Genomic DNA, 13,357 nt, shown 5'->3' on the forward strand with positions numbered 1-13,357 from the left:
CTTATAACCTTTATTTTTTTTATTTTTTATTTTTTTATTTTTTTATTTTTGGATGGAGTCTTGCTCTGTTTCCAGGCTGGAGTGCAGTGGCATCATCTCGGCTCACTGCAACCTCCGCTTCCTGAGTCCAAGTGATTCTCCTGCCTCAGCCTCCCAAGTAGCTGGGACGACAGGCACGTGCCACCACGCCCAGCCAATTTTTGCATTTTTAGTAGAGACGGGGTTTCACCATGTTGGCCAAGATGGTCTCGATCTCTTGACCTCCTGATCCTCCCGCCTCGGCCTCCCAAAGTGCTGGGATTACAGGCGCGAGCCACCGCGCCCAGCCCTTTATTTTTACTGTAAGCTGCCAGAGAGAGGCTGGTTAACCAACAGCACTCAAAACAGCACACCCACCTGTCTGCTGACTGTCCCATCCAGAAATTGTGTAGGTCCTTAGTGAATCTTACCTTCTTCCCTTCCCCTACCCAGACCCCATCCCAGCTGACACGTGGAATCCTTTCTCCTCATGTCAACAGACCAGCAGGCAAAGAGAGCAGTTACCATAGTGGAAGGAGAAACGGGTCCTGGTCGTGGTGAGGAGGTAGGGCTGCTGCTTAACAGAGGCCAAGAGGGACATGTCTGATGCTCAGGTGATCCACTAGGACATCTCGCGATACTCCCATGCCCAGCTGTAACTATGATGGCCAAGTCCAAGAACCATAGCCTGATAAGAGTCTAGGACCCCCACTATACATGCCACCAGTAGAAGTGCCTGATGGGGAGAGGGGTGTCTAGAATGAGTAGGAGGGAATGATGACAAAGCACAGCCAAGGACCAACTGCAGCAGCAGGTGGCAGCCACAGATTGAGTTAAGTAGGATTCTTGCTGTGTTCCCTAGTGGAAGCGTCTCCCTTGTCGAGACCCACTGAGGTTAAAGTTGGAGACATGGGGAGAAAACAATGTCCCCGTGTTCATCACTAGAGTCATGATGGGCAAAGTCACAACTCATTTGACTTCTTGGCTCCCAGATTCATATACTCTGCCTCTTGGGGGCACTTCACCATAATACAGCCATTGGTTCAGTTGTATGCTGCATCCTGAGGGACAGCACTCCATCCCCGCAGTGCCACGTCCAAACTGCTGCCCCACCTCACTCTCAAGAGGCTGTCCCACTACTCTGTCAGGCACCAGCTTCTGAATGCAGTGGTAAGACTGTGTCCTGTGATCACGTCTATGGCTGATTCTCTTTTGCCATACTGAGTCCCCTGATCAAAGCAGTGTTATACAGCCTGGCGTGCTGGCTCATGCCTGTGATCCCAGCACTCTGGGAGGCAGAGGCGGATGGATCACTAGAGGTCAGGAGTTCAAGACCAGCCTGGTCAACATGGTGAAACCCTGTCTCCTCTACTAAACATTCAAAAATTAGCTGGGTGTGGCATGAGCCTGTAATCCCAGCTACTCAGAAGGCTGAGGCAGAAGAATCACTTGCACCCAGGAGGTGGAGGTTGCAGTGATCCCTGATGGTGCCATTGCACTCCAGCCTGAGCGACAAGAGTGAAACTCTGTCTCAAAAAAAAAAAAAAAAAAAAAAAAAGCAACGCTTATGATTGATCACACACTGTACTTTCTAACCTGAAGGGGTCTGATAAAATCAACTTGTCTCCTCAAGGGACAGTACCAAACTGGGGGCTCAGCACTGACCTCTGCTGGCACGTTGGACATTTGACAGTGGTAGCAGCTAGAGCAGTCTTGAAGACATGGAACCCTCACTGCTGGGGCCAAGCACTGCTGGGTTCAATTCTGCTACCAAGGCTTCTCCATTTCCGAGCCCGTGGTGCAGGCATTGGGGTGCCTAAGAGGAAGTGGACTAACTGGACTTCTGCTATGCACCTTCTTTAGTGGGCATTAAAGCACAGTTCAAAGACTCTCACATTTTGAGTTAACCCCCACAGGCCTGTGTGCCCCTTCTCCAGTCAGGTCATGTTGTCATTTGATCCTAGTTATTATTCTGAAAGCGTTCAGGAAGGGAGGTGGGGACAGATCTTGAAAAGGGCAAACATTGCCTTGTATGCCTCATCTGAGGCTTCCGCATAGTCTTAGGGGACTGGGAACAGTCTTAAGTGAATCTCACCTTCTTCCCTTCCCCCAGCCAGGCCCTAGCCCTACTGGCATGAGGAATCCTATCTCTTTGTCCTCATGCCAGGAGACCAGCAGGCAAAGACAGCAGTTACCATACTGGAAGGAGAAGTGGGTCCTGGCCATCAGAAGGAGGTACTGCTCAAGGGACAGTACCTGAGGGAGACGCTTCCACTAGGGAACACAGCAAGAATCCTACTTAACTCAATCTATGGCTGCCGCCTGCTGCTACAGTTGGTCCTTGGCTGTACTTTGTAGTACAAGGCGAAGTAGGCCACTGCTGCCAGCCCAGGAGGTCAAGGGCATTTACCCAGACATCCTCATTCCCAGTTTTTGGGTCCCTTATCTTCCCTCTCAGGATCTAACTTTTCTTGCTCATCTACTGGCACTAGGAGTCCAAAATGACCAGATGGCAGACTCGCCTAGGCTGAGAATTCTTCCTTCTCTTAAATTCTGCCACTTTTACCAGCCCAGTCTGCCTCTGCTGTAGGAGATGAAAGGCTAAATGTTGGCAGGGAGCCCCTGATTCTGATCCTGTGTTTTAAATCAATAATTAGTCTGACCCTGTTACTTTCTCTCCTCAGTGCATCAACGGGAGGCTCTTAGCAAAAGCCTCCCAACTCTACCTTCCTGATAGATAATATTTTCCTCAAAGCTCTCAAATGCTAGAGACATCGCACCAGCTGGCGTGTCCCCATCCACCTGTATCTGATCCCAGGTCACCACAGGTGAAGGTCTGAGCAATTGAACTGCTACAGCAGGCCAGGTACCAGGACTGTCAACACTCCACTTAACACCAATAATGAGGTCCTCGTGGCCATTTGGCCTGCAGTGAGCCAGCACCAGAATCCCATCCATTCTGGGACCCCTCCTGCTACTAATGGTCTTCAGTCAGGTTCCCCAGAAGCAGACTATGCAAGTGTGTTATTGACAAACGGCTTTCAGTTGAAACCTGGAAGACAGTGAGGGCCGAAGCTAGGGCAGGGAAGAAGCCAGGCACAGACGTGGGCTTAGCAGAAGTCTAGCATCAGCCTGATCCCCTGGGCAGTACTGGAGCATGGATGGCACCACAGGTTACCATCTTGAGACAGAAGGACTGGCTTCTGTACCTTGAATCAGTAAGCCATTGGTGGGCCATAAGCCACCCTTAGGGGAGGACATCACCTCACAGGCATTTCCTGGCTGGACGACCCTGGGCAGCTGAGGGCAACTGTCTGAAGGGCACAACGGTGAGCCATTGTCAGCTAACCTCACAGCAGCAGAGACATGGGGCCAACAGCCTATAAAGAGGGTCTGGGCAGGCTGTCAATACTCTCTACTGTAATACCGTATATGTGGTTTATTTTAAAAACTTTTTTAGAAGGCTTTATTTTATTTTATTTATTTTTTTGAGAAGGAGTTTCGCCCTTGTTGCCCAGGCTGGAGTGCAATGGCGCGATCTTGACTCACCACAATCTCTGCCTGCTGGGTTCAAGCAATTCTCCTGCCTCAGCCTCCCGAGTAGCTGGGATTACAGGCGTGTACCACCATGCCCGGCTAATTTTTTGTATTTTTAGTTTCATCATGTTGGCCTGGCTAGTCTTCAACTCCTGACCTCAGGTGATCCGCCCACCTCGGCCTCCCAAAGTGCTGGGATTACAGGCGTGAGCCACCGCACCCGGCTGACTTTATTTTTTTAGAGCAGTTTTAGGTTCACAGAAAAACTGAGAGGAAGGTACAAAGATTTCCCATATATCCCCTGTGCTCACACATGCATGGCCTCCCCGACTATCACCATCCCCCACCAGAGAGGCACATTTGTTACAATGGATGAACGTATACACTGAATATATCATATTCACCCAAAGTCTGTAGCTCACATCATGGTTCACTTTGGCTGTTGTACATTCCTTGGATCTGGACACATTTATAATGACAGGTACAGTAGTCCCCCTTTATCCTCAGGGGCTACTTCCAAGATCCCCAGTGGATGCCCGAAACCGCAGAGAGTGCCGAACTTGACTGCCATCAGTGGGAGTATGTTTCTATAAGCCTTCCACCACCACCGGTTTAACGCCTTCTTGATCTTAGTGCTGCGGCCGTAACTTTGGCAGTTTGAGATGCGACAGCAAAATGAGTACAAATTTCTTTCTCCTTCTTCACAATGTCATGGACAGATGATTCCTTCTTACCATAGATCTTAGCTACCTCGGTGTGTGATTTTTTTTCTTTCTTGTTAAATCAACTTTCACCTTTTCACTTAAAGGAAGCATTTGACGGCTTCTCTTTGGCGTATCTGAATTTCCAGCATCACGACTGTGCTTTGGGGCCACTGTTTGTTTATTTATTTATTTATTTATTTTATTTATTTTTTTGAGATGGAGTCTCGCTCTGTTGCCCAGGCTGGAGTGCAGTGGTGCGATCTCGGCTCACTGCAAGCTCCGCCTCCCAGGTTGACGCCATTCTCCTGCCTCAGCCTCCCAAGTAACTGGGACTACAGGCACCCACCACCATGCCCAGCTAATATATATATATATATTTTTTGTATTTTTAGTAGACATGGGGTTTCACCGTGTTAGCCAGGGTGATCTCGATCTCCTGACCTCGTGATCCGCCCGCCTCAGCCTCCCAAAGTGCCGGGATTACAGGCATGAGTATTTTATTTATTTACTTATTTTTTCAGACAGAGTCTCACTCTGTCGGCCAGGCTGGAGTGCAGTGGCACCATCTCACTCACTGCAACCTCCGCCTCCCAGGTTCAAGCAATTCTCTGCCTCAAACTCCGGAGTAGCTAGAATTACAGGTGCACACCACCACGCCTGGCTAATTTTTGTATTTTTAGTAGAGACAAGGTTTCACCATCTTGGCCAGGCTGGTCTTGAACTCCTGACCTCAGGTGATCCACCTGCCTCGGCCTCCCAAAGTGCTGGGATTATAGGCGTGAGCCACCGTGCTTGGCCTTGGGGCCATTATTAAGTAAAACAAGAGTCACTTGAACACAAACACTGTGATCCTAACAGTCGATTTAATCACCAAGACGGCTATAAGTGACTAAGGCTGGCGGGGTGGGGAGCACAGACAGCAGGGACACCCTGGACAAGGGGATAATTCGTGTCCCAAGCAAGACACAGCGGAAGGCGCCAGATTTCATCGCACTACTCAGAATGGCATATCATTTAAAACTCATCGATTGTTTATTTCTGTAATTTTTCCATTTGATATTTGGACAGCAGTTGACTAAGAGTAACTAAAACCTGGAAAGTGAAACAGTGGATAAGGGGGTGCTCCTGTACTTCTCAATGTGAGACATTTGCCCTTCATGTTAATTCTGCCCCATTAGTTCTACACAAATGAATAGCAGGAAATTGATTTTAAACCACATGGTGGTAAAATGCTTTCTTTTTTCTCCCTCATTTAACTAAAGAAGGGCTGGGCCCTAGGTGATGTCTTCCTTAGCATCTAAGCAGCCGGCATCACCCCACTGCTTCTGTGCTCCACTCTCCCATGGGACCCTCCCTACCTTTAATCCCTCCTGTGCTGGAGGCTGGGTCTTCCTTGCTAGTGGTAGCTCTTTCCATATTTTTAATCCATGGTCCGCATCCTGCTCCATTGCCTTTGCTTTAGAGAAATAAACATGAATATTGAGTCACTGGAAGGAATGACACACGCATCCCTCCCCCACCAGTTGGAGTAACGCTGGCCCACCTAGTGTATCTCTGGTCTAGGTCTCGAGGACCTGCTGCTCCTCCCTCACCTGTAGTTGAAGACTTGCCTCAGCTCAGTAGGTGATATGCAGTAAGGAAATGTCCAAAGGACACTTCTTGTTGGATTACACAGCAAACATCTAATTGGCTGCAAATCTTTTTCTCTTTTTCTTTTTTTTTTTTTTTTGAGACAGAGTCTCACTCTGTTGCCCAGGCTGGAGTGCAGTGGCGCAATCTTGGCTCACTGCAAGGTCTGACACCCGGGTTGACGCCATTCTCCTGCCTCAGCCTCCCAAGTAGCTGGGACTACATGCGTGTGCCACCACACGCAGCTAATTTTTGTATTTTTAGTAGAGACGAGGTTTCACCATGTTGGCCAGGATGGTCTTGATCTCCTGACCTTGTGATCCGCCCGCCTTGGCCTCCCAAAGTGCTGGGATTACATGGCTACAAATCTTAAAGGGGGGAGAGATGAGGAGGAATAATCCCCTTTGTCTTCTCAAAAATGTTTTCACTGGCTCACTACAGCTCCCTCCTTCCTCTTTACTGACCCAAAATGCCAACTATTATAGTAACTCTTTTGGGTTAGACGAATCCAGTGAATAAACACCTGCTAAGCATTGGAGGTCCAAGAGGAATAAGGTATGCCTGAGCTAAACCGCATCACCCCCGGCCTTGCTTGCAGAGTGGGTTGCTGGCCTCATCTGATTATTGAATGAGTGCTTTCATTTGTTTATTCACTAAATATTTACTGAGCACCTACAAAAGTGCCTGGCCCTGGTAGATGAGGCCTGAGGGAAGCTAAAACTAATAAGACAACCTCCATGCCCTAGAGGAATTCATGGTCTCATAGGGAGAAAATGTAAACACATCATAAAATTATAGCATATTAAATGCTGCAATAGAGTACTCCGTAAGAGTGTGGGGGCAGAGAGGAGGGGGAGAAACAGCTGCTTTCTAGAGCCCTCACCTTTTCCACTTCTCTCATCTTTCTGGGTTAGGGTCTAGCGGGGGTTCCATGAGGATCAGGCTAAATGAGCTTAGAAAAACTAAGCAGACTCCTGTATCAGAACTGGATCACAGTAGACAGGCGTTTTCAACAAACATATATTGAGTATCCCTGAGTGCTTTGGACAGGAAGAGGAATTATAGACGAAGATTGTAAGTCGCAGTAATAGATGAGGCGAGGAGCACCAGTGAGGACTTAACCCTGAAAGAAGTGTGAGCACATCTTCCTCCCAGACAAGGGGGAATAAAGAAAGGAAGAGGATCAGGACAGTTCTGAGTGGAACTCAGAAGCCAGAGGGGAAGCCAGAGGAGGTAACATCAGAGGGCGCGTTTGCCCACTCAGTAAAGTAGGAGGCAGGGCAGCCTTGTGAAAATAGGAATGGAATAGAAAGCTCAAGAAAACAGCCAAAAGCAAGGGCAATTAGGGGAGGTTTCGAACTGGCAGATCTACCTCAACTGGCAATACAGCAAGCATGCACCAGAAAAGATATCCTAGCTAGCAGTGGGGTTGGGAACTGATTTAATATCCTAGGCTAGCAGTGGGGTTGGGAACTGATTTAATATCCTAGGCTAGCAGTGGGGTTAGGAACTGATTTATTATTTAATTTTTTATATTTATTCATGTATTTATGCACTTATTTATTTTTGAGATAGGCTCTCGCTCTGTCACAGAGGCTAGAGTGCAGTGATGTGATCTAGGCTCACTGCAGCTTTGACCTCCTGGGCTCAAGTGATCCTCCCACCTCAGCCTCCTGAGTAGCTGGGACTACAAGCACGCCACCACCTAGGCTAATTTTTGTATTTTTTTTTTGTTAGAGACAGGGTTTCACCATGTTGCCCAGTCTGGTCTCAAACTCCTGGGCTCAAGCGATCCATCTGCCTTGGCCTCCCAAAGTGCTGAGATTACAGGCGTGAGCCACTGTGCCCAGCCAATATTTTTTAAAAATTGGAAATCCCTTGTAATAAGCCAAGTGTTGGGGGAAGAAAAGCAATAAAAGCAATGACATGGACTCAATATGAAACACCCGAAGCATTTGACATGTCTTTAAAATAAAAAAATCAGTACTCACCTCGTGCTCATTTCAAACTGTGGATTTCCTTGGTCTAAAATTTTAAAAAACAAAAAACAGCACTCTCAAATTTAAGCTAATTTAAATTGATTTTACATAGTGATTTTTAGATACACATATATGCATAAAGAGAATACTATAAAAATATATAAAGGTGTATAGGTCTTGATCATATTTTCCCAGGAATTCAGAAAACGCTGCTACAGTCCCTGGGCTCACGTGGTCCTGGCATCCTCCCTCACATCTCTACCCCATCCTGCTGAGTTTCCGGCATGCATTGGTTCTGGGTCTGTCCAAGTTTCTACAGTTAGCTCCATTATTACGGAATTAAGGAATAAACAGTGCTCAAATGCTCATTTTTTCCATGTGAGCCCAAATTATGTGACTTGATGAGGGAAAAAAAATCATGAGTCCCTGGGAGAGCGATAAGAATCACATTCTTTACTAAAGTGTTGTCCCAGGTATGAGAATAACACCAGATCTCAACCTCCAGAGGCCCCCACAGCATAAAAGCCAAATTCCTCAGCCCGATATTTGAGGCCATCTCAATCTTTTTCCTTTCACCCTATACCTGACTCTCCCAGGCTAGGCTCAGATCGTCACTGAATGTGCTCACTTCGAGGCACCTCTGTGATTTTCAAGGTTCCTGGGCCCACCTTTTACTACCGATGTGACTGCCACATGTTGCCCAGTTGCTAGGATGGGACCGTGGCCTCGATTTCTGCCAGGACAGAGGTTTTGCCTTGTTTCCCACCCACCCTGCTGCCTGCCCCTGCACTCTTCTGGCTGGGGCCTGATCTTTCCCCGCAGTCTCCCTTCACCTCTAGATCACAGGCAGTCATGCCACAGCTGAGGAGCTTGTCCCAAACCTCAGTGCCTGCCTCCCTCCTCGGCTTCTTGTGCTGCTGTGTCTCACCCATCAGTGACACTCTTCTCTTCCCTGCCCAAGCCCTAGCTGACTCCATAACACCTGGATACAATGTCCTCTTCTGTCTGGTTACCTCCGAGAGGCCCTCTCTCTACATCCCTCATTGGCTCCCAGTGTCCTTCCTCTCACCCATGGCCCTAAGGTCACTGTATTCTTTGGCCAGTGTACAGGGTTATTATGCTTAACAATCCACAAAGGTTGAAAGGTGTTGTAGGATGGTGTAAACATGAATCTAGGTGATAATGTTTATATGTCAAAGCTTTGTAAAGTGCTCGGCAGGCGTAAGGTACTGACAGTCCTGATATTCCTGATCTTGGAACCTGGGATACCATCTTCTCAACATTGCCCGGATACCCTCAAGGGTATCCAGACAGCCTGAGTCTGCATTCTGTTCCTGGTTCAGCCCAGGGCCCTGGTTCCCGCTCACTCACCATCCACTGTGGGCCCTCTCTGAATTCTTAGAGCCCTTGCCATTTGCATCACTCACAGAGACATTTCATCAGACCCTACTTGGTGCACCAGGCTCAGGAGACTCAGTTCTGCTGCGGATAAGCTTTGTAAAATTGACCCTCTGCTTGCACATCTGTAAAAGGAAGGGGCTGGCACAACACCTCTGGGCCTTTCAGTTCAGTAGTGTTTTCTTTTTATCTAAACCACATGCTGGGTCCTGGTTTTGCTTCTTATCTAGATTTTTGCATTCCTGTCACAACCTATAAAGCACAGTTCAGGCCTTAAGGAGGGCTTGAGAAATCTCTTTCTGAATTGTCAACTGAATAAGTGTCATATCTTCATAACAAACTTGGCTTTTTCTGCAGGGCCAGGAAGGCAGCAGGGGAGTCAGTTAAAATTTAAATTTTAGATTAAGCTTAATATTATTAAGAAGTCAATTCTCACCAAATTGTTCTAGAGATTTTACATAATCCTAATCAAAATCTCAATAAGGTTTTTTGAGAAGTTGGCAAGCAGATTCTAAAATATATATAGAAGTATAAAGGACACAGAATAATCAAAACAACTTTAAAAAGGAAGAACAAAATTATAGGAATCTAACTACCTCATTTTAAGACTTATTAGAAAGCAGCAGTAACCAAGATAGTGAGGGACTGATGTCAAGGTAGACAAATAGATCAATGGAAAAGAATCAGGCATCCAGAAATAGATGCACTTACATAAATCATCAATTGGAGAAAGAATAGTGTTTTTAACAACTGGCAATGGAAAAACTAGAACATCAGTATGCAAAGGACTGAACTTTGATCCATACCTCACACCACATACAAATCAAAAACAGAAACAAACAAACACTCAAAATGGATCAGAGACCTAAATGTAAAACTATAAAACTTCTGGAAGAAAACACAGGGAGAAAATCTTTATGGCTTTTGGATAACGACTTCTTAGGCAGGACACTGAAAACATGATACATACAGTTTTTAAAATTAAATATTATAAGAATTAAAGTCTTTTGCTCTTCAAAAGTTACTCTTAAGAGAAAAAGATGCCACACACTAAAAGAAAATATTTACAAAGCATTAAAAGGACATATATTTAGGATATACATAAAAACTCTCAAAAGTCAATAATAAGAAAACAATGAACAAAAGATTTGAACAGACACTTCACCAAAGAAGAGATAAAGATGGCAAAGAAGCACATAAAGAGATGCTCAACCATTAGTTACTAGGGAAAAGCAAATTAAAACCTAATGACATACCACTATGCCCCTATTAGAAATCTGAAAATTTAAAAGACTGACAATACCAAGTATTGGTGAGGACATGGCACAAGTGGAACTCTCATACATTACTATGTGAATGGAAGATAGTATAATCACTTTTGGAAAGTATTTAGAAATTTCCTAAAAAATTAAACATACACCTACCATATGGCCTAACCATTACACTCTTAGGTATTTACCCAAGAGAAATGAAAACACATGTCCACACAAAGACTTGTACTTGCATGTTCATAGCAGCATTATTTAAAATAGCCCCAAAGCAGAAACAAATCGGATGTTCATTAACAAGTAAATGGATAAAGAAAACGGGGTCTAGCCAAACAATGAAATACTACTCAGCAACAACCAAAATATGTACTATTGTTTACAAAATCCAAATAGATGAATCTCAGAATAATTATGCAGAGGAGAGAAGCCAGACCAAAAAAAAAAGTACATACTGTATTATCTCTTAGGAAATTCTAGAAAATGCAAACTAACCTATAGTGACAGAAAGGAGATTGGTGGTCACCTGGGGTGGGTGAGGGAGGGGCAGGAGAAAGGGAATGCAAAGCGGTGTGAACAAACCTTTGGCGGTGATAGGCATGTTCATTATCCTTACTGTGGTGATGCCTTACAGATGTATACAGATGTCAAAACTTATCAGATTGTACACTTTAAATATGTGTGGTTTATTGTGTCATTATACCTCAGTAAAGGAGTTTTAAAAATTGTAGTAAAAGGTCTCTACCTAGAAACCTTAATAAGCTAAAATGTATGTCCCCAGGACTAACCCTAGCTATTCTATAGTTCTGGGGTGGAACCCAGAAATCTGCATTTGTAGCAAGCCCTTCAAATAATTTGAATGCAGGTGGTCCTTAAACCACCCTTTGAGAAACACTGACCTAGTGAGTAAGGATTTCTAAACAAGCTTGTGACTAGAATGTTGTTTCTGCAGGGAACAAGTGATTTTTTCTACTAGAGTTGCCATATCATTCCATGTTAAGCCTCTAGGACACTCCTACTCAATTGCCATAACATATATTTAACATAATATTAATAGTTGTAAAACAAAAGTAAATCATAGTTTCTTTCCCATCTTATCTTTATACAAAGTAAAATCAATGACATAATATTGTTACTAGTTCCTGGCAGTTACCTACAGTTTGAATCAAGAACTTATGTTGCTTAGTTTTTGTGACAGAAAACTGATGTGTTGGCTTTCCAGTTACACTGCTTGGTTTACCTTTTCCCTTATCTTATGATGCACACCCAGCTTTGCACATTCCTGAGCAGCTGATGATCACAGAAGACCTAGAAAAAGTGTGAGCCAGTTGCATTCCTGCTATCTCTAAAGAAAAAAGTTATCTTTTGATTTTTATGTGATTTTTCTTACCCAAAATGCAAACCACTGCCAGTATAAATGATGGAAGATAGACTTTCCACATGAGACTGGCATTTCTTCACCCTAGTAACATTACCTGAGGGGAACGTCAGAACTCAATTGATAAAGCTCACTGTGGATTTTCCCACCAAATATCCCTGCAAACAAAGTGAAAGGATAAAGCCTGCTTAAAGATGATTTTTAATTGTTGAAAGGAGTACAGTGTGTGACATCAGTGAAAATGGTGGAGAAAAAACCCGTCCCCAAATTATCTTCTTTGTGAAAGCATGGAAAAAACTGGCCCAAAAATGGTTAGAAAATTTATTTTCAGAATATTGAAATTTTTTTTCCTTTTTTTTTTTATTATACTTTAAGTTCTAAGGTACGTGTGCACAACATGCAGGTTTGTTACATATGTATACATGTGCCATGTTGGTGTGCTGCACCCATTAACTCATCATTTGCATTAGGTATATCTCCTAATGCTATCTATCCCTTCCCCCTCCCCCCACTCCACCACAGGCCCCGGTGTGTGATGTTCCCTACCCTGTGACCAAGTGTTCTCATTGTTCAGTTCCCACCTATGAGTGAGAACATGTGGTGTTTGGTTTTCTGTCCTTGCGATAGTTTGCTCAGAATGATGGTTTCCAGCTTCACCATGTCCCTATAAAGGACATGAACTCATCATTTTTTATGGCTGCATAGTATTTCATGGTGTATATGTGCCACATTTTCTTAATCCAGTCTAACATTGTTGGACATTTGGGTTGGTTCCAAGTCTTTGCTATTGTGAATAGTGCTGCAATAAACATACGTGTGCATGTATCTTTATAGCAGCATGATTTATAATCCTTTGGGTATATACCCAGTAATGGGATGGCTGGGTCAAATGATATTTGTAGTTCTAGATCCTTGAGGAATCGCCACACTGTCTTCCACAATGGTTGAACTAGTTTACAGTCCCACCAACAGTGTAAAATTGTTCCTATTTCTCCACATCCTCTCCAGCACCTGCTGTTTCCTGACTTTTTAATGATTGCCTTTCCAACTGGTGTGAGATGGTATCTCATTGTGGTTTTGATTTGCATTTCTCTGATGGCCAGTGATGATGAGCATTTTTTCGTGTCTGTTGGCTGCATAAGTGTCTTCTTTTGAGAAGTGTCTGTTCATATCTTTTGCCCACTTTTTGATAGGGTTGATTTTTTCTTGTAAATTTGTTTAAGTTCTTTGTAGATTCTGGATATTAGCCCTTTGTCAGCTGGGTAGATTGTAAAAATTTTCTCCCATTCTGTAAGTTGCCTGTTCACTCTGATGGTAGTTTCTTTTGCTGTGCAGAAGCTCTTTAGTTTAATTAGATCCCACTTGTCAATTTTGGCTTTTGTTGCCATTGCTTTTGGTGTTTTAGTCATGAAGTCCTTGCCCATGCCTATAGCCTGAATGGTATTGCCT

The 13,357-nt window shown here is 44.5% G+C and overlaps 1 protein-coding gene across 3 annotated transcripts in view; it reads right to left on the bottom strand.

Moving 5' to 3' along the window:
* MCF2L2 (MCF.2 cell line derived transforming sequence-like 2) overlaps window positions 1–13,357 on the bottom strand; it is a 249,958-nt gene that overhangs the window by 11,351 nt on the left and 225,250 nt on the right. The window contains exons 26-27 of one of the 3 annotated variants that reach the window (XM_003310140.6): window positions 7,880–7,913; window positions 5,618–5,715 (exon numbers count right to left, since the gene is read on the bottom strand). The exons of 1 other annotated variant lie outside the window; for it this stretch is intronic. In XM_003310140.6, the coding sequence (XP_003310188.4) occupies window positions 5,618–5,715; window positions 7,880–7,913 (132 nt within the window). The remainder of the gene's footprint in view (window positions 1–5,617; window positions 5,716–7,879; window positions 7,914–13,357) is intronic. One more of the 3 variants, XM_009446933.3, reaches the window with a different exon arrangement.

This window comes from Pan troglodytes, chromosome 2 (genome assembly GCF_028858775.2).
Source record: "Pan troglodytes isolate AG18354 chromosome 2, NHGRI_mPanTro3-v2.0_pri, whole genome shotgun sequence".
Classification (NCBI taxonomy): Eukaryota; Metazoa; Chordata; class Mammalia; order Primates; family Hominidae; genus Pan; species Pan troglodytes.